Source organism: Dendrobates tinctorius, unplaced genomic scaffold (assembly GCF_039654945.1).
Source record: "Dendrobates tinctorius isolate UK_male_01 unplaced genomic scaffold, ASM3965494v1 ptg000126l, whole genome shotgun sequence".
NCBI classification, from domain to species: domain Eukaryota; kingdom Metazoa; phylum Chordata; class Amphibia; order Anura; family Dendrobatidae; genus Dendrobates; species Dendrobates tinctorius.
Window position 1 is genome coordinate 11,366,400 of NW_027361794.1, and position 26,703 is coordinate 11,393,102.

The 26,703-nt window shown below is 45.7% G+C and overlaps 2 protein-coding genes across 2 annotated transcripts in view; both read right to left on the reverse strand.

The window, feature by feature from the left end:
* Positions 1–26,703, reverse strand: part of LOC141047343 (uncharacterized) — an 85,975-nt gene that overhangs the window by 2,437 nt on the left and 56,835 nt on the right. The gene's annotated exons all lie outside the window — the stretch shown is intronic.
* On the reverse strand, positions 361–24,609 carry LOC141047131 (uncharacterized). The gene is made up of 7 exons (XM_073542093.1): positions 24,495–24,609; positions 4,545–4,694; positions 4,242–4,415; positions 4,035–4,158; positions 3,858–3,955; positions 3,571–3,661; positions 361–395 (listed from the first exon to the last, which is right to left on the reverse strand). The coding sequence occupies exons 1-7, from the start codon at positions 24,540–24,542 to the stop codon at positions 361–363; spliced, it is 720 nt and encodes a 239-aa protein (XP_073398194.1). The 5' UTR covers positions 24,543–24,609.

Sequence of the window (26,703 nt, forward strand, 5' to 3'; positions counted from 1 at the left end):
TCCGGAAAGTGGCTGTGGAGCCAAAATATTCACTCCTCCAATAGATTATAACCCTCAGTGAATTAATTTATAAAATTTCAACTATTCTGGTTTCCTGTCATTTAGTTATATTAGGGCTTCTGCATATGGTGCGTCCAATCTCATCTCGGATCTGTTCCTGCTGTCCAGCTGGAGTAATCTGCTCCCTACTCCAGCCAATTGGAAAGTACCACACCCTACTAAAGCTCAAAGCATATGGCCGTTGTTCTCCTCTGGTTCAATCCTCTGTGCTCAGCTCGCAACTTGTGAATTTGTTTCCTGTTGTGACCGTGGCCCATTTACTGACTGCTCTTGTGTCTTCTCCTTCTGTATTCTGTCCTTCTAGTTCTGACCCAGCTGACTATTCTTCTTGCCATCTAACACCAAAGAATAGCAAGTAACACCATGGTCCAAGCCTAGGGGTCCCAGTGTAAGTCCAGATCCATGTAAGGGTTTTAAAGGGCAATGTGCAAGGCAATCCTTGGGATATGGAAAGCAGAGAAGATCGTGCCAAACATGTTCATGGTGGACATCTTTTGAGCTGACAGGTGACCCAATACATTGTGTCTGCAAACTATCACAGCTAGATCTGCATCCGGTACTTTCCTGCACGCAACCTCCGATCCTCACAAGATCTCCTTCTTTACTCCCCTCTTATCTCCTCTTCCCACAATCGCATACAAGATTTCTCTCGCGCATCACCCCTACTCTGGAACTCTCTACCACAACATATCAGACTCTCACCTACCATCGAAACCTTCAAAAAGAGCCTGAAGACCCACCTCTTCCGACAAGCCTATAACCTGCAGTAACCACCGATCGACCAAACCGCTGCACGACCAGCTCTACCTTCGCCTACTGTATTATCACCCATCCCTTGAAGATTGTGAGCCCTCGCGGGCAGGGTCCTCTCTCCTCCTGTACCAGTTATGACTTGTATTGTTTAAGATTATTGTACTTGTTTTTATGTATACCCCTCCTCACATGTAAAGCGCCATGGAATAAATGGCGCTATAACAATAAATAATAATAAATAATAATAATAATTCAAATAGCTATATGGCGCTCCTTCCCTTCTGAACACTGCCATGTGCCCAGACAGTAGTGTACAATCGTATATAGGGTATTGCGCGAAGCTGGAAAATAATTTGTAAGATCCAATTGTTTTCTATTATTCTTTGTGAATAATTCCAAAGTTATCACTACATAATGTGACACACGTCAGATTTTAAAAATGGGGCCCGATTAGGAACACAAAACTGGCTGCGGGAAGAGGTTAAATAGAGTATTTTGGACACTACTGTAGTCGAAGACTGTGAGTATAGACAATAACACATCTACTGAAATGATCAAACTCATCAGTCTTCATCAGTAGTAAATGAGTAACTAGTGGTGAAACCTCTCTGGGGTAATTAGAGTATGGGGCTCGGTGACTTCACAATCTAAACTATCGTAAGGGGCAATATTTCCTGTCAGATGAGTTTCAAGAAGAAATATTACACATTTAAAGAGAATTGTGTATAATAGTGCAGAGCTGAGATATCTTAAAGGGAACCTGTCAGCAGGATTGTGCACAGTAACCTACAGACACTGTCAGGTTGGCGCCGTTATACTGATTGCAATGATACCTGGTGATGAAATCTGTCTTGTGGTTGTTGTTTAATCTGTATTTGTAGTTTTCAGTTAATGAGATTCTCGTGCTCTGGGGCGGGGCTTTTTCTGGTGCTCTAATTATATATGCATCTGTATTGGCTCTTGACATGTCACTGATCCCTCAGTGACCTGCCCCATATTTTTACATAATGCATATAATAGTGTTGATATTATTGTTGATAGTCCCTATAATATTGTGGCTACTGTGAGGCTTAGAAAAAAATTACATCCAGCAAAATGTCACCAGTGGTAGTGGCGCCTGCGCCTTACTTATAAGTAAGAGATAGATGCTACTGGACAGGCGCCGCTGGTGTCATTTTGCTGGATGTAGTTTTTTTTTCGAAGCCTCACAACAGCCACAATATTATAGGCATTATCAACACTAATATCAACACTATTATATGCATTATGTAAGATTGGGGGCAGGTCACTGAAGGATCAGTTTTCTGTCATAAGCCAATAAATATTAATATGTAAGCAGAGCACCACATAAAACCCCGCCAGGTCTTTCCCCGGGAAGGAACAACACTGATGAGGAGCAATACCCCGAAACAGCTGTCTGTGGATGGATACCATGTTTTGGCATAGGTGGTTTCCTTCATTGGAGACTGCCCTTCCCGTGGTTGTTCCTTCCCAGGGAAAGACATGGCTAGTCATTGCTTGCGTTGAGAAACATGTGATTGTGTCTCTGCGGCTTGTGTTTTGTATGTTTTTACATATTTTCCATAAGGGATGGGGGCAATGCTCTAGAATCACTGCATTGAGAAACATGTGATGGTGTCTCCGCAGTGTTGGATGTTGATCTCTATGAGTTCATTCATCCTCATTTTTCACTATCAGTGAGTTACAGACTTACATAAGTGAGGCAGACCGATCCCACCACAATCAAAGTATCGTACAGAATGAACAAAAAAAAAAAAAGTCATAGAATAAACAAAAGTTACATCCCCGAAAACAACAACGTATATGCGAGGGGAGATCTCCAACAGTAAACCGGAGTTGCACTCATTTATGGTGGACCATTGGAGCTACTATGAGTCCTGACCAGAAGATTAGAGAAAATAATATTGTTCCCCATTTCAGGAGAGATTGTGCAGTAATCTGAACTCCTTAGGGTCGAAAACATAATGGAATTTATGACGAGAATTGAAGCCATGAAACCAGGGCTGGAGCCATGCCAACACATCTCCTGCAGGCGGGAATAAATGTATATTACAGCCATCAGCCACGCACAGCTTAGAGATACTGTATATCATGGCACAGGTGTAATGGTTTTCCTGTAGATTATCACAATCCTCCTTGAAATTTGTTACTTTTAATACAAATTGAAAAGTCAGGATAAAGGAAACTCTGTTGTTATTGTACAGAAATTCACACTTGGTCTCATTGCACATTTAAAGTTGTTGATCATAAGCGTGAAGTTTGGCCAGAAAGACTGGACCTGGTCTTGTAGGGACCATATGAGCACATTCAACAGCACAGAAGGGAAAGAAGGTAGATTCAACCAATAAGATCCTAGGGATCTAGTAAGCCAACAGCATCATTACCCTCTACTTTCTCTTACAGACCCACCATAATAGTTTTCTTCAAGTGATTTTCTAACTTGTCAGCACATTGTACTTATGCTGTAATTTGGCTTTGTAGTTTACAGATCTGGGCAGATAACGGTCAGAGTCTTCTAATCCCAGGGGGTAGGTGAATCTTCCAGGTAGTAAGTTCTATAGAAAAGGGCTTTTAATGCCCAAAGTCATTTGAACAGTTTTGGGTGGAGGAGAATATTGTAGTCAGAAGGCAAAATGGTGAACATGCTAATACGGCCGGACTACACCACCGATAAAGCAGCCACAGCCGGTGACTGAGAAGAATGTGACCTCTCTGCATTTGGTGGTTACTACTCACCTGGGTAGTCATATGTAGGAATCTCCTCTTTACACCACTCATCATCCCTCACATATGTCTCTGTAGTATTAATATGGGTCAGATCTTCACCCTGAAACAAGTATTGTAAAAGTCACAGAGAGATGGAGAAGTCACATCTATGATCAGCTCTAATCCTGCCATCTCCACCGTTCTCATTACACAAGTATGAAACATAATACTGGTGGATAAAACAAGACTGAGCACAAGACCTTCACAGCCGTCTACACATCACAGGGGAGATCTCATGACACCTTCTCTTCATCTACCTGATGATCCTGAGGAACATTGGGATCTTCTTGATTACAGTCCTTTGGAAGAAGAGGACGGGGACATCTCTGTGGTGTTGTCATCTTACTGGATAGAACTGGAGGAAACACATACAGGGACTTAATTTATTCTTTTAATATGGATAATTATAGGCCGTGTGTATTTAGTTCTATTACCTGGTGATATGAAGGGCTGAGAAACCTCCATCATGACTTCCTTGTACAGATCTCTGTGTCCTTCTAAATACTCCAACTCCTTCATGGAGAAATATACAGCGACATCCTGACACCTTATAGGAACCTGACAAATACAATGATACCGTCATCTCCCCGATCCCTTCATAGCGTTACTGTGTAATGTCCCAGCATTCCCAGCAGTGTCACCTCTCCAGTCAGCAGCTCAATCATCTTGTAGGTGAGTTCTAGGATCTTCTGGTCATTGATGTCCTCATGTATCAGGGGGTGAGGTGGAGGCCCCGTGATTGGGCTCAGGGGTCTTTCCTCAAACACAGGGTCCTGACAGTGCTCACTGGACGCCTTCTTCACGACTGTGTAATCCTGGTTATGGAGAGACACATTAATAAATCTCACTACAGACATTTCCAGAGTCCTCACCTCTCCAGTTCTGTCCATCTGTTATTCCCATAGATAAGACTGATGTAAAGTGAGGTCATCAGAATCTCTCACCTCTCCAGTAAGCCGGAAGAGGATCTCTAGGGTGAGGTGTAATATCCTCTCTGCCATCTTGTCTCTGTCCATATCCAACCTTGATGGGTAAATCAGGAAAATTTTCTTTTGTAGAAGATCTTCACTGAGAGGATCCGATATTGTAGAGACCTGAATGAGAAGATGAGCCGATGTAACATCATAAAATCCTGTGTAATAATACAATTACTGGAGATAATAAGGGAAACATATGAGGAGATTTATTATTTTACAGTATTTAGTTTTCTTCTTTACATCTACTAATAAAACCTATATATTTAGGCCACAGACAACAAGCAGTTTCTTCCTCGGAGTCAGAAGCTGAATACGTTTCTCATAGACTCATCTTCCATAACGCTAATTCTCGTCTCATTTACCGACACTGGAATCGGCATTAGCAATACTGCAGGAGATATTCATTACACGGGACAGGAGAAATAACTACTTCATGGTGAGGACGACATCTTCATCTTCTACTACGGCTCTAGAAACATATTTGTCCAGAGTCCGTCACTGACTCCATCCCCACCGGCCGTCTATATGAAGGTTTCCCGTCTTCCCCGCACTGTAATCTTCTATCACGTTAGATCTCAGCTCTGAGTCACACACAGAAGTTTGAGGCTTTTAGAAAAGCTTTTTTGCTTGCACAAACACCGCAGACAGAAATGATCTGATACCAAACTCTCCATGTACAGTGATTTATGGGGTTTATTTCCCCCCTTAGGTTTTCCTATAATATAGGAAAAAAGCAGATATTGAAATGTCTCAAAAGAAAATTGACTCCAACAATTCTTGCAAAAAGAAAAAAACATGGAAAAAGCAGAAAGAACATTTTATTATTTTTTATCCACAAATGTTTAATTCTTTTGGGCTCCAGAACATAGATGTACACCACAGGGACGGCACAGGTGCAGCTGCAACAAAAACCTTGGCAGTTTAACCACTTGCTGCTGCCAAAAGCAAACATGGCATCTCAGAAGGTGTGACAGAGTTCGTCTGAATGCCCTTTGCCTCCGTGTAATTGATAGTATGGGGTGGTCTAGATACGGCAATACTTACATGCCTAATAATGGTGTCTGGGCCTGCACTGTATGAATGTCTATTAGGCCGGGCCAGAGGCAGCGTCCAATAAGTTGTCTTTTAACGCCCCCATACACATTAGACTAAAGTTACATCATATCACTGATTTCGGAGGGGTTTGGTTGTGAAGAAACCAGAGTAAATCTTAATTACCAAATGACTAGGTTTTGCAAACCAAGAAGAATAGACTTTTTGTCTGTATATTGGCTTGTGATTTAAGTGTTGATTTCTGGTGGGTCAAGAAGACAGACTTGCAAGCTGATATACCATTTAACATACAGTTAGGTCCATATATATTTGGACAGAGGCAACATTTTTCTAATTTTGGTTCTAGACAATACCACAATGAATTTTAAACAAAACAATTCAGATGCAGTTGAAGTTCAGACTTTCAGCTTTCATTTGAGGGTATCCACATTAAAATTGGATGAAGGGTTTAGGAGTTTCAGCTCATTAACATGTGCCACCCTGTTTTTAAAGGGACCAAAAGTAATTGGACAGATTAAATAATTGTAAATAAAATGTTCATTTCTAGAACTTGGTTGAAAACCCTTTGTTGGCAATGACTGCCTGAAGTCTCGAACTCATGGACATCACCAAATGCTGTGTTTCCTCCTTTTTGATGCTCTGCCAGGCCTTCACTGCGGTGGTTTTCAGTTGCTGTTTGTTTGTGGGCCTTTCTGTCTGAAGTTTAGTCTTTAACAAGTGAAATGCATTCTCAATTGAGTTGAGATCAGGTGACTGACTTGGCCATACAAGAATATTCCACTTCTTTGCTTTAATAAACTCCTGGGTTGCTTTGGCTTTATGTTTTGGGTCATTGTCCATCTGTAGTATGAAACAACGACCAATCAGTTTGGCTGCATTTGGCTGGATCTGAGCACACAGTATGGCTCTGAATACCTCAGAATTCATTCGGCTGCTTCTGTCTTGTGTCACATCATCAATAAACACTAGTGACCCAGTGCCACTGGCAGCCATGCATGCCCAAGCCATCACACTGCCTCCGCCGTGTTTTACAGATGATGTGGTATGCTTTGGATCATGAGCTGTACTACGCCTTCGCCATACTTTTCTCTTTCCATCATTCTGGTAGAGGTTGATCTTGGTTTCATCTGTCCAAAGAATGTTCTTCCAGAACTGTGCTGGCTTTTTTAGATGTTTTTTAGCAAAGTCCAGTCTAGCCTTTTGATTCTTGATGCTTATGAGTGGCTTGCACCGTGCAGTGAACCCTCTGTATTTACTTTCATGCAGTCTTCTCTTTATGGTAGATTTGGATATTGATACGCCTACCTCCTGGAGAGTGTTGGTCACTTGGTTGGCTGTTGTGAAGGGGTTTCTCTTCACCATGGAGATTATTCTGCGATCATCCACCACTGTTGTCTTCCATGGGCGCCCAGGTCTTTTTGCATTGATGAGTTCACCAGTGCTTTCTTTCTTTCTCAGGATGTACCAAACTGTAGATTTTGCCACTCCTAATGTTGTAGCAATTTCTCGGATGGGTTTTTTTCTGTTTTTGCAGCTTAAGGATGGCTTGTTTCACCTGCATGGAGAGCTCCTTTGACTGCATGTTTTCTTCACAGCAAAACCTTCCAAATGCAAGCACCACACCTCAAATCAACTCCAGGCCTTTTATCTGCTTAATTGAGAATGACATAACGAAGGGATTGCCCACACCTGTCCATGAAATAGCCTTGGAGTCAATTGTCCGATTACTTTTGGTCCCTTTATAAACAGGGTGGCACATGTTAATGAGCTGAAACTCCTAAACCCTTCATCCAATTTTAATGTGGATACCCTCAAATGGAAGCTAAAAGTCTGAACTTCAACTGCATCTGAATTGTTTTGTTTAAAATTCATTGTGGTAATGTGTAGAACCGAAATTAGAAAAATGTTGTCTCTGTCCAAATATATATGGACCTAACTGTAAAGACTTACCCCATTTCTCCATATTGGTCAACTATATAATGTATTTGGGGACCTCCCGACAGATGATGTCAGGGCAGAGAAGGATCTGGCATCCTGAATTTCAGAGGATAATCTGTTTGTTCCTCCTGTAGATTATCCTCCTCTAGAGGAGTCTGGAGGCGACTCGCTCATACAGACCACAGGAAGGCTGGAATATTTGTGTGTAGGGGGGAGTCGGAAGAGATAGCCGTCTGCCAAATGAGGATTCAGCCAACACTTATCTCATCTGTATGGGGCCGTTAGTATTACACTGACAGGCAGTGATGATACACGGCACTACAGTAGTACAGTGCATCACCAGAGCCATGCATGTTCTATGATTACACTGATCAGAGGGGTTTAAAAAAGATTTAACTACTTCCTGACGTTGGGATTTTCCATTTTTGCGATTTCGTTTTTGGTCCCCTTCTTCCCAGCGCCATAGGTTTTTTTTAAATTTTTCCATCAATATGGCTATATGAGCGTGTTTTTTGCGGGACGAGTTGTGCTTCCACATGACACAATTTACTTTACCATATTGTGTACTGTAAAACTGGAAAAGAAACTCCAAGTGTGGTGAAATTGCAAAAAAAAGTGCAATTCCACAATTATTTTTGGGTGTTTGTACCATGTTCACTAAATGCTAAAACTGACCTGACCTTATGAATTTCGAGGTCATTACGAATTTGTAGACACCAAACATGTACAGGTTCTTTTTTAGTTAAAGGAAACCTGTCAGCAGGGTTGTGCACAGTAACCTACCGACAGTGTCAGGTTGTCGCCGTTATAATGAATAAAATGATACCTTGGATGATAAAATCCGTCTTGTGGCTGTTTCTTAATCTTTGTTTTCAGTTTTGTGTTACTGATATGCTCATGTCCTAAGGCGGGGTTCATGTATGTGGTGCTCTGATTATATATTCATACTGCAGACAGGTCACTGCTCCTTCACTGACCTGCCCCCTAGTTTGCATAATGAAAACCATCCTTATACTGTCCTCACTGCTCCCCTAAAACAGAGTACAATGCCTCCCAAGTATCCTCACACTGTATAATGAACACCAAACTGTATATAATAGCCCTCACACTGTATGATGGTCCCCTCTGTAGCATCCCACATTTTATGATGGTCCTCACAGTAGTCCCCACTTTAAGGGCCCCCACATTAGCTCCCAATCTGTATGAGGGCCCCCACTGTATGATGCCCCCACATTAGTCTCCAAACTGAATATTTGTCTCCGTACTATCTCCCATACTGTATGAGGGCCCCACACTATATCATGGCTCCACATCTGTCCCCAAACTGTATATTGGCCCCCACATTAGCTCTCATACTGTACGAGGGCATCCATATTAGCTCCCATGCTGTATAATGGCCTCCACACTTTGAAGTGCCCCAACACTAGCCCCTAAAATGTATGAGAGCCCCCTACCCATCTGTATGAGGGTCTGCCAAACTCTATGATGGCCCCAGTGTCACATCAAAAGTTTAAAGTGAAAAAAAAACATCATATACTCACCTAATCCAGGATCTCACTGCGTTGATATCCCTGCACTACCTCTCTGAGTGATGGCAGGATGATGCATTGGCCGAGGTGTTCTGACCTTCCTGTGCATGTGCCAGTCCCTCGGCCATTGCTTCATTATATCATGACTGAAAGCGGTAGTCCAGGGACATCGTATTTTCCAGCTCTGTCATAGACTGTATTAACTGCCATTAACTGTATAATAATAATAAGACCGGGGTCATACTAACGTATAACACGGACGAGTGCTATGCGAGAAAACATAGCACTCGGACCAGTTGTGCTGTTCCGTCTAAGTTATGCATATATGGTTTCATGGACTGTGTTATTTTCCATACCATGTATACCATCTTGCATTTGGTCTGCTGCCACCTGCTGTCCTTTTTCTGTATAGCAGCCTGTTACTAAGTAATTCTTGTACATGCCTTTCACATCCGGGTCAAGGTTCACGCCTTCTTCTTCCTGCTAGCAGCCATTCTTAGTTTCATTTTCTGTGGGAGAGACGCGCTTGTACCGAGCTGTGAAAGGCATCAGTCTTTCGACCACACATTGCTGAACCACCTTGCTTCACAATTTGCTGCACACTTTTCTCACACTTCATTGCTCACATCTTGTTGTTAACATTCTGCACATCTGGAGAAGTACTGCATTACCAATCATACGCTGTATGTCAAGATTTCCAAATAAACAAGTCTGGACTTCACAATCCCTGGTGTGCATCAACTCTCCAGACGCTGAGCAGCAAAATGGTCCTGTCTGCTCTGCATTGAGGAAACGGAAGATAGGAATCTCTCCCAGCCCCAATCAACTACACCTCCATTCACCTCATGTGGGGACAGAACACCAGTGTTAATCAATGGGGCAGATCACATCTGCAATTATTTTCTCATGCCGAATCGGCTCACTCGCACCCATATAAGTCTATGGGTCTATGGGTGCGAGTGACATAGCACACAGCAATGTGCGATATACGTCGACCCCGGCAAAAGAGGAGATGGAGAAAATAGTTAGAGGCTCAGAGCGCAGTAGCTAGTAGTAACAGGAGCAGAGAGTCATTAGCATATTGCAACCAATGCTCTCACATAAGATGCCATATGATAGTAAGACCCGGCCTAATAATCTTTATTTTTATATAGTGCCAACATATTCCGCAGCACTTTTGCACACATTGTCATCCCTGTCCCCAATGGGGCTCACAATCTAAATTCCCTATCAGTGTGTCTTTGAAGTGTGGGAGGAAACCGGAGCACCCAGAGGAAACCCACGAAACATGGGGTGAACATACAAACTCCTTGCAGATGTTGACTTTGGTTTGAACCCAGGACCCCAGCACTGCAAGTGCTAACCACTGAGCCACCATTCATGTCAATACAGTTAAGGCCGGGATCACACTACCATATAACATGGACGAGTGTTATGCGAGAAAACATCGCATAGCACTCGGCCTCGTGTTAATCTATAAGGCAGCTTACAACTGCGATTTTTTTCTCATGCCGAATCAGCATGCGAGAACAATCTCAAAATGCTGTGATTGGCACCGATACTCGGCCGAGTATTGGCGCACTTGCACCCATATAAGTCTATGGGTGCGAGTGACACAGCGCACATCACTAGGATATCATACGATTGTGGTGCGATATACGCCGACAATGGAGGAGATGGAGAAATTAGTTTCTCCGCCTCCTCCACAGCTGTGCTCCGATCCTCTCTGTGTGAGAGGCTCGGAGCACAGTAGCGTGACACTCGGCTCCCTCTCGCAGCAGAGCAGGAGCCAAGGGTCATTAAAATATCGCATCCGATGCTCTTGCATCAGATGACATATGCTAGTATGACCCCGGACTAAAGGTAGTGTAGCTGTGAGTGAGGCCCTGGGCAACTTGCTCCTTGGTAGCTACACGACTGCTCGCCACACACAGCATTCACTGTGACACCCCCAGTCCATCAAAGTTCATAGCAGCACAGTGTGTACAGCGATGAATTGAATAGATCCCCATGCCCCTCACAGTACGAGGGGCATGGGGATAACATAACATCCACCAACATAACATCCTCGTATAACATCCACCAACACAGAAGGATTCATTGCCACACGCAGTACAGAGTATAAAGTGTAGCATACCCCAGCCCCTCATAATTGATATGGTAGCAGTCCACCAGTCTCAAATAATACACATTGCAGCAGACCCCCAAGCCGAGGAGTCAGAGAACCAGGAAGGACAGAACAGTACTGAGCAGAAAACAGAGGCAGAAATCAGGGGACAAACTGGGTCATACACAGCAAAGCTGACATGCACAGAGGCACAACGATTACAGATGAGTAACCAGGGTCAGCTTCCTCTAACCGAGTACATGAAAATATCACCGACACTGAACCCAGGAACTACCAGCATTAAATAGCCGCCCCAGTAACAAAAAGAGGCGAACTCACTTAACCCTGACCTGACCAGGATGGAGCTAAAACAACCTCGTCATGAGTCATGACAGTACCCCCCTCTCAATGGGGGACCACCGGACCCCAAGGTTTCCCAGGAAATCAGGCATGAAAGGACCACACCAGACAATAGGCATGAACCGATCGGGCAGGAACCCAAGATGGGTCCTTTGGACCATACCCCCTCCAGTGCACAAGATACTGAAGTGTATGATGGACCAACCGGGAATCCACGATGCGCTCCACCTTGTACTCCTCCTGACTATCCACCAATTCAGGTGGCGAGGGACCCAATGACCCTTCTTCCACAGTCCCCAATGGTTTCAGCAGGGCCCTATGGAATACATTGGGGATCTTAAAAGACAATGGGAGGCGCAAACAAAACGCCACTGGGTTAACCATTTCCATGATCTCATAAGGGCCGATAAACTTAGGCCGCAATTTCGCCGAAGGAACCCTAAGCTTAATGTTCCTGGTGGACAGGACCCACGTTAAGAACAAATTCCTTGGTAACAAAATGGATCCCATCCTTGGTGAAAGGTGTTGAGTCAATAGCCACAACCTGACTGTCCCTATCTCACAATGGGCCACCAACCTCGAGTCAATCAAGTTTACGGAGGACCCGCAATCCACAAAAGAGGGAAAAAAATTTGTTCACTTCAACTTCCACTTTTAACAACAGTTTGAAGACTGAAGAATAAAGTACCTTTGGGTCTGGGTAACCTCCTTGGCAGCTACCCAGATCTAGTCGTTTCCAGAGACCTTGGAACCTGGGGGACAGGAGGGACAGTCCTTTCTCCAAAGGCCCCGAACTCCACAATAGAAGCAGAAGCAGAATTTATTCTCCTTTCAACGTCTCCTCTCCTTTTCCTTCATGGAGTCAGATTCCACCTCCATGGGTTCAACCGATAATGAAGATTCCGGTTTAACTGCCAACAGAAGAGCCTCACGTTGCACCACTTCTTTCTCTCGTAGCCTGCAGTACATACGGACAGCCTGTGTTATGGCCTCTTCCAGAGAGTCATGCGGTGGATGCAGGGCCAATGCATCCTTTAAATGCTCGGAGAGACCCCTTCAGAATAGCCCTGTGGGTGCCGAGTCATCAGAGTACTTCCCTTGTGTGAGACCCATAATTGTGTCCTCAGCCAATCTCACTCAATCAGGTTCATCGTAAATAAGACCCAAGGCCTTGAAGAACCGATCAACAGACAATCTCTCAGGGGGGGTAGGGGATAGGTAGAAAGCCCAAGACTGTGGTCCCTTATGTAACAGAGAAATATCTATCCCCACTCTCTGACTCTCATCACCCGAGGACGCAGGGAAAAAAGTAATTTGCAGCTCTCCCTAAACACCCGGAATTTCTTTTTATCTCCAGAAAAGGTATCTGGAAGCTTGACAGAGGGTTCAGGTGAGGATAAAGAAACATCTGACACAGTACCATCCACATTGTCAGACGGAGAAGAGGCACCCCGAATAGAATTAACAGTATCTCCCTTTGAACCTGTTGGTGAGAAGCGACCAAGGCTCTTTGTTCAACAGACAGGTTCTGCATCATTTTGGTCAGGTTAGACACCTGATCCGACAGAGCACGCAGCGGGTCCATGACCAGAGGAAAAAAAAGTCGACAGAGCATGCAGCGGGTCCATGACCAGAGCGAGAAAAAGTGCAAAATCTCGTTTATGTCACGACTGCAGCCGCAGACGCGGCCCAGCAGGCGCCTCCACGGCGAGGGGGCGGGCGTCCCCCGGGGATGCAATATGGACCCTCTATACCACAGAGGGGGACCTGGGCCTACCCGAACTAGAGAAGAGCATCGACCGGGATACTGTGGCAGCTGAGCATGTGGACAAGGACACAGAGGACTTGATGACTCCGCACAACTTCAGGTATAAATAAAGTAAAGTTTACTTAAAATAAAGTCACAGTGTCAGGATCCTGTCAGCGCCGGCGTGCAGCCTCCACTGAGCAGGGACTCACCCGCACTGTAGGGGGGGCCCGGGGTCAGGTACAGCCGGAAAGTACAGATACACAGGACCTGTGGACGCTGAAGTTTAGCAAGCAGTCACAGGACCTACGGTCATGTGACTGCAAGGGGGCGGGGCTTAGCTTCCTGCTTTCAGCGATGGCAGGACACTATACAGAAATACTCAGTCAGGCAAAACGGAGGTCATACACAGAGATATCAGTAAAGTACCAGGGATGAGACAGAACGGATAGTCAGGGCCAAGCAGAAGTCAAAACCAAACAGACATAGAAGGTACCAAGCAGAATCCAAAGCAATAACCAGAGAACAGACCGAGTCATACACAGAGAATCAAGCAACCAGAACACAGCACAAGCACACTCAGGGGTCACCACACAATGCCAAGGGCGAAAGTATAACTGACGGGGGATGGGAGCTTCCTGAAGCTATAAGAAGCTTTCCCAGAACCAATGAGAGGCCACCATAATAGGTCCCAGGTGTGCAGGTAAGAGTATGCACTGAGATCAAAACATTAACCCCAGAAGTGCCAGTCACCCAGCACTGGTATCATGACAGTACCCCCCTCTCAACGGGGGACCTCTCAACCCCCAGGCTTGCCCGGGTACCTAGCATGGAAAGCCCGAACCAGGCGATCCGCATGCATCAACCGGGCCGGCACGCATGACCTATCCTCCGGCCCATACCCCTTCCAATGAACTAGGTACTGTACTGACTGCCGTACCCACCTGGAATCTACGATGTGACCAATCTCATATTCCACATGTCCCTGAACCGAAACCGGAGGAGCAGCGGACTCGGATTCTCCCCGGACTGCTTCAAAAGGCTTCAGTAGAGATCTATGGAAGACGTTAGGGATCTTGAAAGAGGGTGGAAGGCACAGCCTGTATGCTACTGGGTTGATTTTTTCCACAATCTTGTACGGGCCAATGAATTTGGGGCCCAACTTAGCTGACGGAATCTTTAACTTAATGTTTCGCGTGGAGAGCCAAACTTTCTCTCCAACCTGAAACATGGGACCAGGTGTTCATTTCCTGTCCGCGAAAAACTTATACCTGCCTTGAGACCTAGCTATACGCCGCTGGACTTCTGCCCATGTATCTTTTAACCGCTGAACAGAGTCCTCAGCCCCAGGACACCCTGAATCCAGATGAGAAAACTCACCAAAATGAGGACTGAACCCATAGTTGATCAAGAAAGGGGACATACCAGTGGATTGACTCACCCGACTATTGAAGGCAAATTCAGCCAACAGCAGTATATCACACCAGTCATTCTGTCTAGGAGAAGTCAGACATCTGAGGATCTGTTCCAGAGACTGATTAGTGTGTTCCGTCTGACCATTACTCTCAGGATGGTATGCGGACGAAAAGGACAGAGATATCCCTAATTTTTTGCAGAAAGCACGCCAAAACTTAGCCACAAACTGCACACCATGATCAGACACCACATTCAGGGGTACCCCATGCAAGTGGACCACATGCTGCACAAACAATCTGGATAAGGTCTCAGCTGAAGGTAATGCAGACAGGGGAACAAAATGAGCCTGCTTTGAAAATCTGTCCACGACTACCCATACCACCGTATTACCCCTGGAAGAGGGAAGATTGGTAATAAAATCCATGGACAGGTGGGTCCATGGTCTTTCGGGAACAGCCAAGGGCATCAGCTCCCCCGCCGGCGGGCTATGGGAGCTTTTAGAACGAGCGCAGACCCCACAACCAGAAATGAATTTCTTTATATCAGAACCAAAGGTAGGCCACCAGAAGATCCTAGCCACCGCCAGTCGCGTGGCTGATATACCAGGGTGAGCACACAACTTGGATTCATGGAACTCTTGCAAGAGTTTAAGGTGAAGTTGCTCTGGGACAAACAACTTGCCCCCTGGCTTGGCCGCAGGAGCCAGCGACTGGGCCCCCTCAATTTGCCATTCCAATACAGACGAGATCCCTGCTAGCACCACCCCAGGGTGCAGAATGGAGGACGGTGGCTCAGGGGCAGAAACAGGGTGAAAACTACGAGATAAGGTGTCAGCCTTGACATTCTTTGACCCTGGACGGAATGTAATAGTAAACTGGAAACGAGAAAAAAAAAGTGACCAACGGGCCTGTCTGGGCGTTAATCTTTTAGCAGACTCAATGTATGACAAATTTTTGTGATCAGTGATCACAGTAACCGGGTGACTGGCCCCCTCCAAAATGTGCCTCCACTCTTCAAACGCCAACTTGACCGCAAGAAGCTCTCTATTGCCTACATCATAATTTCTTTCAGCAGCAGAGAACTTCCTGGAAAAGAAAGCACATGGCCTGAGGTTGGTTAGAGTGGCAGGCCCTTGGGACAACACTGCCCCCACCCCCACCTCGGAGGCATCCACCTCCACCACAAATGGTTTGGACGGATCTGGCTGTACCAACACAGGAGCAGACATAAAACATTTTTTCAGCGTCGCAAAGGCCTCTTTTGCGAGCGAGGACCAATTTCTCACATCTGCACCTTTGCATGTTAGATCCGTGAGAGGTTTGACCACCTGTGAAAACCCCCGAATAAATTTGCGGTAATAATTGGCGAACCCCAAGAAGCGCTGAAGACCCTTAAGATCTCGGGGTTGCACCCAATCCGCAATGGCCTGCACCTTCTTGAGGTCCATGCGAAAACCCTCACAGGATACAATTAATCCCAAAAAAGACAATTCTTGCACACAAAATACACATTTCTCCAATTTGGCATACAGATGATTTTCTCTCAGTCTTTGGAGAACAGTTCGTACATGTTCCAGATGAGAATGCCTGTCGGAGGAGTATATGAAAATATCATCTAAGTAGATAACAACAAAACGACCAATGAAATCCGAGAATACCACGTTGATGAAATTCTGAAATATGGCGGGGGCATTGGTAAGACCAAACGGCATGACTAAATTTTCAAACAGTCCCTCGGACGTGAGGAACACAGTTTTGCATTCATCCCCCTCTCGGACCCTTATCAAATTATATGCCCCCCGAAGATCCAATTTAGAAAACCACTTTGACCCTGATAGTTGGTTACACAAGTCGGGAATCAATGGAAGGGGGTACGTATTCCGTACAGTAATCTGATTAAGCTCCCGAAAATCGAGACAGGGACGTAACCAGCCATCTTTTTTCTTTACAAAAAAGAAACCTGCCGCCACAGGTGAGACTGAAGGACGTATGTGTCCCTTGCGCAGACTTTCAGCAATGTACTCCTTCATAGCCAAGTGCTCAGGGCCGGATAAATTAAACAGATGCTCTTTAGGTAATTTAGCCCCCGGGACCAGTTCGATAGCGCAGTCAAAGGGTCTATGTGGCGGTAACGTCTCAGCCTCGCTTTCAGAGAATACATCTTCGAAGTCCTTCAGGCATTCCGGAATACCTTCCAGCTCGACAGATGATACAGACACAGATTTAACAGGTTCAACCAGCAGTGCGGATTTATCACATAACTTAAAATCATTAAACCCCATTGAACAATCTCCCCCGTTTTCCAGTTAATAACTGGCTTATGGCGTTGTAACCAGGGCATGCCCAACACCAACCCTGCAGGTAGATTGTCCAGAACAAAACAAATTAGGTTTTCCTCATGAGTAGCGCCCACTCTGTGCGAAAACAAGTCAGACATAAAGAGAATTCCCTCCTTAGTGAGGGGAGAGGAGTCAATGGGCACCATCTTGATCGGAACCTTGAGCCTAACTGTCCCTGTCTTGCAGTGTGTGACCAATTGGGAGTCAATGAGATTAATCGATGATCCGCAGTCCACGAAGGCTGTAGAGGGAAAAGAACTACCATCCACAAACAGTTCCACATGAAGTAACACTTTAGAAAACGAGGAAAAGGGTACCTGAGGGTCTGAGTAGTCTCCCCGTTGACTACCCAGACCTAGTCGTTTCCCGCCGACCGGGTCGAAGACGGGAAATCAGGACACTCCCTTTTCCAATGTCCCCTTTTACCGCAGTAAAAGCATAACTGCTTGTCCTTCCGGCGTTTCCTCTCCGTATCCTTCAAGGAGAGGGCGCCTACATCCGTGAGCTCAGGGGCAGTCTCTTTTCCACTGGGGAACAATGGAGTCTCTACCTGCATCACCCCTCTGGCCCGCAGCCTGTGGTCCATCCGGATGGCCTGGGTCATGGCGTCCTCGAGAGAGTTAGGTGGGGGATGTAACGCCAAGGCATCCTGCAGCCACTCGGACAAGCCTCTGCGAAAGAGTCCTCGGAGTGCGGCGTCGTCCCAAGAGACCTCTGCGGCCCAGTGGCGGAATTCAGTACAAAACCACTCAGCTGAGTGTTTCCCCTGACAGACGCTCATCACCATGTCCTCTGCCAATCGCACTTGGTCAGGCTCATCATAAATGTGCCCGAGGGCCTCAAAGAATGCATTCACAAACAGGCTCTCAGGGGCAGTGGGAGCAAGGGAGAAAGCCCAAGCTTGTGGGGACCCTCTTAATAACGACATAATGACCCCTACCTTCTGGTTTTCGGAACGTGGTCTCAAACTAAAAAAAAGTTTGCACCCCTCCATGAAGACCCTGAACTCCCTTTTGTTCCCAGAAAAAAAGTCAGGCAGTTTAACAGGTGGTTCCGGGGACACCAGAACAACATCCCTCGCCCCAGCCCCCGGAGACCCAGCAGATAAAGCCCCTCGCACTGTCTCAGAAACCTGCTGCTGAGAATGAGCCAGAGCTTGCTGCTCCAGAGATAAACCCTGAAACATCTGAGTCAGACTTTTCATCTGGTCAGCCAGAGACTGTATGGGATCCATAACTCTCTGCACAAAAAACCCCCAAAAACTTAATGGTCAGTTATAATGTCAGGATCCTGTCAGCGCCGGCGTGCAGCCTCTGTTGAGCAGGGACTCACCCCCTACAGTGTGGGTGTACAGGTACAGCCAGAAAGTACAGATACACAGGACCTGTGGACGCAGACGTTTAGCAAGCAGTCACAGGACCTACGGTCATGTGACTGCAAGGGGGCGGGGCTTAGCGTCCTGCTTTCAGAGATGGCAGGACACTATACAGAAATACTCAGAGTCAGGCAAAACAGAGGTCATACACAGAGATATCAGTAAAGTACCAGGGATGAGACAGAACGGATAGTCAGGGCCAAGCAGAAGTCAAAACCAAACAGACAAAGAAGGTACCAAGCAGAATCCAAAGCAATAACCAGAGAACAGACCGAGTCGTACACAGAGAATCAAGCAACCAGAACACAGCACAAACACACTCAGGGGTCACCACACAATGCCAAGGGCGAAAGTATAACTGACGGGGATGGGAGCTTCCTGAGGCTATAAGAAGCTTTCCCAGAACCAATGAGAGGCCACCATAATAGGTCCCAGGTGTGCAGGTAAGAGTCTGCACTGAGATCAAAACATTAACCCCAGAAGTGCCGGTCACCCAGCACTGGTATCATGACACACAGTACATAGACAAAACCAGAACGCACGAGGTCATCAGGACATCAGGACACATGAGGTCATCAGGACATCAGGACACACGAGGTCATCAGGACACACGAGGTTATCAGGACATCAGGACACACGAGGTCATCAGGACACATGAGGTCATCAGGACACACAAGGTCAACAGGACTTCAGGGTCACCCATAGGACATCAGAGTCACCGGCAGACATCAGACGGGAGTCGTTTGGTTCAGGACATCCAACACGACCTACAGGCACCACTGCAGTCATCCAGCTCCAGGCAGCGGTCATCAGGTTCCAGACTGCGGTCATCAGGCTCCGGGCATCGGACATAGGAAGGAACTCAAGCGTGATGGTGCTAACACCGCAGGATTGCAGGGCCTGCATGGAGCTAGCACCGCATGGTAGTCAGAGCACAGAATAGTAGATGCTCAGCAGGAACACTGGTTACAAGAGTCTCAGAGTCACTGGGTGCGGGGCTCCAAACACAGAGGGATTATTCCAGGAACATAACACAGCAGACAGTTCAGACATGGTCAGGTACAGGATCAAGAATTCAAGCCTGGACACACCGCCTCCAGGCCAGGGCAAATTTAGACAGGGTCAGGTACAGGACAGGTACAGGATCATAGATTCAGGCCCGGATATACCGCCTCTGGGGCAGGGCAAAGGGGCAGGACAAAGCAGGAATCAAGGCAGGGAATTTGGTACCATAACCAAGACAGACGAGGTCCACAGACACGAGACACACATGGCAAAGTCCAGGAGCTTTGTGAGTTGTGAGTAGCTCTGGCCCCGCCCATAGGGCAGGGTAAGTTTATAAAGGGGCTGCCCTTCAGCAATTGGCTGGGGACAGCATTTCAAGCACACACACTAACCCTGATAAAAGCAGGGAAGGTGTGGCTGCACACGCCCTAAGCACACACAGAAACCATTGCAGCACCATCAGTGCAGGAACTGCAGCTTAGAGCACCTGGCATTGACTGCAAGCCTTGACACACATGGAAAGTCATGCACCAGCTGCAAATGACCTCACAACCCGTGGACAGCTTCCACAGCGGCGACCAGGGACCGCACATGCGAAAGGTCAAGCAGCAGAGCAAAGACCTAACACCACATGTGCAGCTACGCAGCAGAGCAGGGAACTGAGCAGGCTCCATACAGGTAGCAGCCAGCAGTATCCCAGCTCAATTAGGGGGAAAGGAGTAAGGGGTTAAAGCAAAAAACATGCATTGTCACGCCGACAACCAAATACAAACAGAACAGTGTGACAGTTTAAATGTTTTGGCTGGTGATAATGTAATGACACCGAGTTAGTGTCACTGAGGAAAACCTATGGGGCACTAGCAGGGGGCACAGGCCCACGTGCAGGGAGTATAAGGACTAAGGCAAGCAGTGCGCGCAGGTCCTGAGACTAAGAAGTCATGTGATCGCAGGAGAGATGATGGGCAGCGGAGCCACAGTGCGTGAGGACAAGGAACTAGCCGAGAGCGCGGAGTACCAGGCAAAATCGATAATGTAGTCAGTAGCAAGCCGAGGGTCAGAAACCAGCCGAGAGCGAGGTGCTCAGGGGCAAGACAAAAGAGTAAATATAGATAAGCTGAGGGGGTCAGACAACCAGGAAGGACAGAACAGTACCGATCAGAAAGCAGAGGCAGAATTCAGGGGACAAACCGGGTCATACACAGCAAAGCTGACACGCACAGAGGCACAACGATTACAGATGAGTAACCAGGGTCAGCTGTAAGGGGGTGAGATATAATGTCTTTCTTGCCTCCCTTCCTCGGATTACCCTTTGTATGTTAACATGTGCATATTGCTAATTGATAGTGTCTATGATAAATGCCTGCAGTACTGCTACATAGAAATATGTATTAGCGCTCATCTCTGATGATATTGCCACATGTACAGTGGGGAAAAAAAGTATTTAGTCAGTCAGCAATAGTGCAAGTTCCACCACTTAAAAAGATGAGAGGCGTCTGTAATTTACATCATAGGTAGACCTCAACTATGGGAGACAAACTGAGAAAAAAAAATCCAGAAAATCACATTGTCTGTTTTTTTTTCATTTTATTTGCATATTATGGTGGAAAATAAGTATTTGGTCAGAAACAAGCAATCAAGATTTCTGGCTCTCACAGACCTGTAACTTCTTCTTTAAGAGTCTCCTCTTTCCTCCACTCATTACCTGTAGTAATGGCACCTGTTTAAACTTGTTATCAGTATAAAAAGACACCTGTGCACACCCTCAAACAGTCTGACTCCAAACTCCACTATGGTGAAGACCAAAGAGCTGTCAAAGGACACCAGAAACAAAATTGTAGCCCTGCACCAGGCTGGGAAGACTGAATCTGCAATAGCCAGCCAGCTTGGAGTGAAGAAATCAACTGTGGGAGCAATAATTAGAAAATGGAAGACATACAAGACCACTGATAATCTCCCTCGATCTGGTGCTCCACGCAAAATCCCACCCCGTGGGGTCAGAATGATCACAAGAACGGTGAGCAAAAATCCCAGAACCACGCGGGGGGACCTAGTGAATGAACTGCAGAGAGCTGGGACCAATGTAACAAGGCCTACCATAAGTAACACACTACGCCACCATGGACTCAGATCCTGCAGTGCCAGACGTGTCCTACTGCTTAAGCCTGTACATGTCCGGGCCCGTCTGAAGTTTGCTAGAGAGCATTTGGATGATCCAGAGGAGTTTTGGGAGAATGTCCTATGGTCTGATGAAACCAAACTGGAACTGTTTGGTAGAAACACAACTTGTCGTGTTTGGAGGAAAAAGAATACGGAGTTGCATCCATCAAACACCATACCTACTGTAAAGCATGGTGGTGGAAACATCATGCTTTGGGGCTGTTTCTCTGCAAAGGGGCCAGGACGACTGATCCGGGTACATGAAAGAATGAATGGGGCCATGTATCGTGAGATTTTGAGTGCAAACCTCCTTCCATCAGCAAGGGCATTGAAGATGAAACGTGGCTGGGTCTTTCAACATGACAATGATCCAAAGCACACCGCCAGGGCAACGAAGGAGTGGCTTCGTAAGAAGCATTTCAAGGTCCTGGAGTGGCCTAGCCAGTCTCCAGATCTCAACCCTATAGAAAACCTTTGGAGGGAGTTGAAAGTCCGTGTTGCCAAGCGAAAAGCCAAAAACATCACTGCTCTAGAGGAGATCTGCATGGAGGAATGGGCCAACATACCAACAACAGTGTGTGGCAACCTTGTGAAGACTTACAGAAAACGTTTGACCTCTGTCATTGCCAACAAAGGATATATCACAACGTATTGAGATGAAATTTTGTTTCTGACCAAATACTTATTTTCCACCACAATATGCAAATAAAATGAAAAAAAAAAAAACAGACAATGTGATTTTCTGGATTTTTTTTTTCTCAGTTTGTCTCCCATAGTTGAGGTCTACCTATGATGTAAATTACAGACGCCTCTCATCTTTTTAAGTGGTGGAACTTGCACTATTGCTGACTGACTAAATACTTTTTTCCCCCACTGTATGTGTTACCATTTTGTAGGAAACTGTAGTTTATTGTATATGTGTCCAATGTTCATGTACAGTTAGGGTAAGTCAGTGCATCCTTTTGGGGGGACATTAGAGGAAGGCACTTTAATATATAGTTCCAATTGATAAGGGTGAGTGTAGTTCTGTTGAGGGCCACTACATGGGGGGCATACTAGTGGCCCCTATAGCTATAGCTGTTAGGATGTTTATAGATGGTTAACTGTAGGAGGGGCTGCCGGGTAGTAAGAGGGAAGCTTGTAGGAAGTTAAGTGAGATGGGGCCAGGGTGCCCTACTGTCCACATGGGCTATAGGCCCGGACAGTTGGCAGCCACGCAATGTTCAAGTGCTGCAACCCACATTACCCACAGCCACTGTGTGTCATAGCAGTGGGCCAGAACAAGAAAGGAAAGATGTGGCGACTTATCGCCTGGGCAGATGCTTTTAGGGCAGGAGTTGGTTGGACAGCTAAGATAAAGGAAGTTGGAGCTTCTACGAGATCGGTACAGATGGGCCGGATGCTTTACCAGAGGCAACCAAACCAGGTGACTGATGATTTCAAGTCTGGGGTGAAACAGGTAGGAATTGTCATCATGGCGAGGTCAGGCCAGGAAGGAACCGGGGAGCAGTCTAGGATGGTCTGGTTCGGGCGTGTAATGCACATAAGCAATAGCCAGAATGGGAAAGATGAGGAAACCATTAAATGTCACGATGAACCAACTGTGGATGTAAGGTGTGAAGTACTCAGTAAAGAAAGTGTTAACGTTAACTTGGACTGTGTCTCCATTGCTAGGGGTCGCCTGAAAGAGAGACTGTCGTCGCCTGGGAAGTGCCCAGAGGAAGCTGAATCTGGAGATGCAGGTCTGCTGGAGAGAAGAGTACAGTTTTCTGTAGGGGAAGGACTGGACATAGATATTGTGGTTATTCAAGTCACCTCTACAGTCTTGCCCTTCCCTTACACAGCTTCCTCTAACCGAGTACACGGAAGTGTAGCAAATTATTTTCTCTTCTGTAACCTAAGAAAATTTGTTCTCCAAGAATCAAATAGCGCTCTTTCCCTCCCGAGTCTCGCCGTGTGGGTATGAAGTACTGTACAGTCACATATGGGGTATTCCCACATTCATCTGATATTGTCTGATAAATTCTGGTGCCATTTTTACCTATTTCCCCTTGTAAAAATGGGGCTAAAACAATATTTTTTGTGGTAAAATATAATTATTTTTCCTTCATCGCACAATGATATAAAATTCTGGGACAAAGCTGAAATAATTGAGAGATGGAGTTGTAAAATGGTGTCTCTTATTGGGGGTTCTGCTGTTCTGGGACTCTGATAATGTGACATGGCCCCCTCAAACCAGAACAGCAAAATCTGCACTGTATCACGTCGCTCCTTCCCTTCTGAGCTTTGCACTGAGCCTCAAAAGTAGTTTTCCACCACTTATGGGGCATTGGCGCACTCAGGAGAAATTGGGTAACAAATTGTTTTTGTTTTCTCCCATTTTCCCTTTTGAAAATTACAGACTTGGGGACAGAGCAACAATTTAGTGGAAACAATGGTCGTATCTCATTTACTCAGCTCAATGTTATACAATTCTGTGACTCCGCTGAGGGATAGATATACTCACTGCTCCCCGAGATGAATCCCCCAGAGGTGGAGGGTGTAACATGGGGTCACTTGTGGGGTCTCTGCTGTTTTGGCTTGTCAGGGGCTCTTCACATGTGACATGGCGTCCGCAATCTATTCCAGCCACAATGGCGTCCCTTCCCTTCCGAGCCTATGGGGCATTGGCGCACTCAGGAGACATTGCACAACACAGTGTATGGGGTCATTTCTCCTGTTACCTTTATGAAAAAGCAAAATTTGGGGCTAAAGTAACATTTATGTGAGGAAAAAAGTAAAATGGTCATTTTTTTCCTTCCACTTTGCTAAAATTCCTGTCACACTATCCGAATTCAAATATTGTCCTGTCAGGAAGGAGAATACAGGGAATAAAGGGTTAATAGGACTCACAGGAGGAAACGGCCCAGAAAGGAGAAGATCCAGGAGCGTCTGCCACATATACGGCTGCTCTGTGCGCACAGGACCTGTGATGAGGTCACAGGAGGGGAGGAGTCAGGGGTCACATGATCAGCGGCCTCAGTGTATGTAGGACTCTGCTGCGCTCCCCACAATCAGCTGCATGTGTCGCGCTGTGTGATATCACAGCACATGTATGCGAGCCTGTGTGTTGTGACGGTCACACAGCGTGACACATGCAGCTGATTATCGGGAGCGCTCCAGGGATCCGGGTTCCCGATGCAGCTATTCGGTGAGCGCTATTATTAGCGATCCTAATAACGACGTCTCCGACAATACTCGCTCATCTCTAGTAATAACAGCTCAAAGGAATTCACGGAACTCTTCATTAAGTTTAATAGCGAGACCCTATTAAATGTTGAACACCAACTGGATGAAACTTTTATAGTGGCATGTAAAAGTTTGGGCACCCTGGGTCAAAACTACTGTTAAGTAAGTTGAATATGAAATTATCTCTAATAGTCCTTACATGTAAGATGACACATTTCCTTTTTATTTTAGGCAAAAATAATAATAAAAAATAAAATATATACATAGACATTTTTTACAATTTAATAATTGCAAAAAGGAAAATGGGATGTTGCTAAACTTTGGGCACCCTTGGAGATTTGTGTGCTGAGATATTTTTTCCAAGGTTTCAGACCTTAATTAGCGTGTTAGGGTTATGGCTTGTTCACTATCATCGTTAGGAAAAACCAGGTGATGAACATTTCCCAGCTTTATAAAAACACAGCCTTTACCCTTGTGCCAAAAAACAGCAGCCATGGGTTCTTCTAAGCAGCTGCCTGAAAATGAAAATGGTGGAGGCCCACAATGCAGGAGAAGGCTACAAGAAGATAGCAAAGCGTTTTCTTCAAGTTGCCCTTTCCTCAGTTCTAAATGTAATTAAGAAATGGCAGTTATCAGGAACAGTGGAGGTCAAGATAAGGTCTGGAAGATCAAGCAACGTTTCAGCAAGAGCTGCTCGTAGGATTGCTAAAGAAGCAAATCAGAACCCCGGCTTGACTGCAAAAGACCTTCAGAAAGATTTTGCAGACTCTGGAGTTGTGGTACATTGTTCTACTGTTCAGAGACACATGCACAAATATGTCCTTCATGGAAGAACATCTTAACAAGCTTGATGCATTTTGGAAACAAATCCTGTGGATCAATGAGGTTAAAGCAGAACTGTTTGGCCACAATTATCAAAGGTATGTGTGGAGAAAAAGTGCACAGAATTTCAAGAAAAGAAAATCTCGCCCACTGTTAAGTATGGGGGTGGATCATTCATGCTTTGAGGTTGTGCTGTAGCCAATGGAGCGAGGATCATTTCACGGGTAGAGGGGACAATGGATTCAATGAAATTTCAATATATTCTTGATAAAACAAAACACCATCTGTAAAGAAACTGAAGATGAAAAGAGGATGGCTTCTACAAATGGATAATGATCCTAAACACACGTCAAAATCCACAATAGACTACCTCAAAAGGAGCAAGTTGACAATTTTAGGGTATGTGCACATGTTGCGGATTCTGGTGTGGATCTGCAGCGGATTTGGCCCTGCGGATCCGCAGCAGATTCTGCTGCAGTGTACAATACCATTTTAACCAATACAAAATAAAAACCGCTGTTCACATGCTGCGGAAAATTCCGCGCAGAACCGCGGCGGTTTATTTTCCGCAGCATGTCAGTTGTTTTTGCGGATCCGCAGCTGCGTTTTCCATTCTGGCACATACAAAAAAAACTCTCTCTCTCTCTAGAGAGCAGATGAGCATTTTAGCTACACACTGCAGGCTGAAGTCCTGGTATGTGTAGCAGAGGCGATTGGCTGATCACAGCTTCTCGTGTCCCACGCACACTATTGAAGCCAGTAAAAAGTGAGAAAAATGTTTTTTAAAAATACACTACCGTTCAAAAGTTTAGGGTCACTTAGAAATTTCCTTATTTTTGAAAGCACAGTTTTTTCCAATGAAGCTAACATTAAATGATTCATAAATACACTCTATATATTGTTAATGTGGTAAATGACTATTCTAGCTGCAAACAGCTGGTTTGTAATGCAATATCTTCATAGGTGTATAGAGGCCCATTTCCAACAACCATCACTCCAGTATTCTTATGGTACTTTGTGTTTGCTAACTGTGTAAGAAGGCTAATAGATG

Bases quoted from the DNA above. Each gene is read 5' to 3' on its own strand.
- LOC141047131 (XM_073542093.1), bottom strand. From the start codon at position 24,542: ATGTGGCAGACGCTCCTGGATCTTCTCCTTTCTGGGCCGTTTCCTCCT. The intron at 4,159-4,241 runs GTGACACTGCTG...TGTATTTGTCAG, and splicing joins TTGAGCTGCTGACTGGAGAG to GTTCCTATAAGGTGTCAGGA. The intron at 3,662-3,857 runs GTAGATGAAGAG...TACTTGTTTCAG, and splicing joins ATGTTCCTCAGGATCATCAG to GGTGAAGATCTGACCCATAT.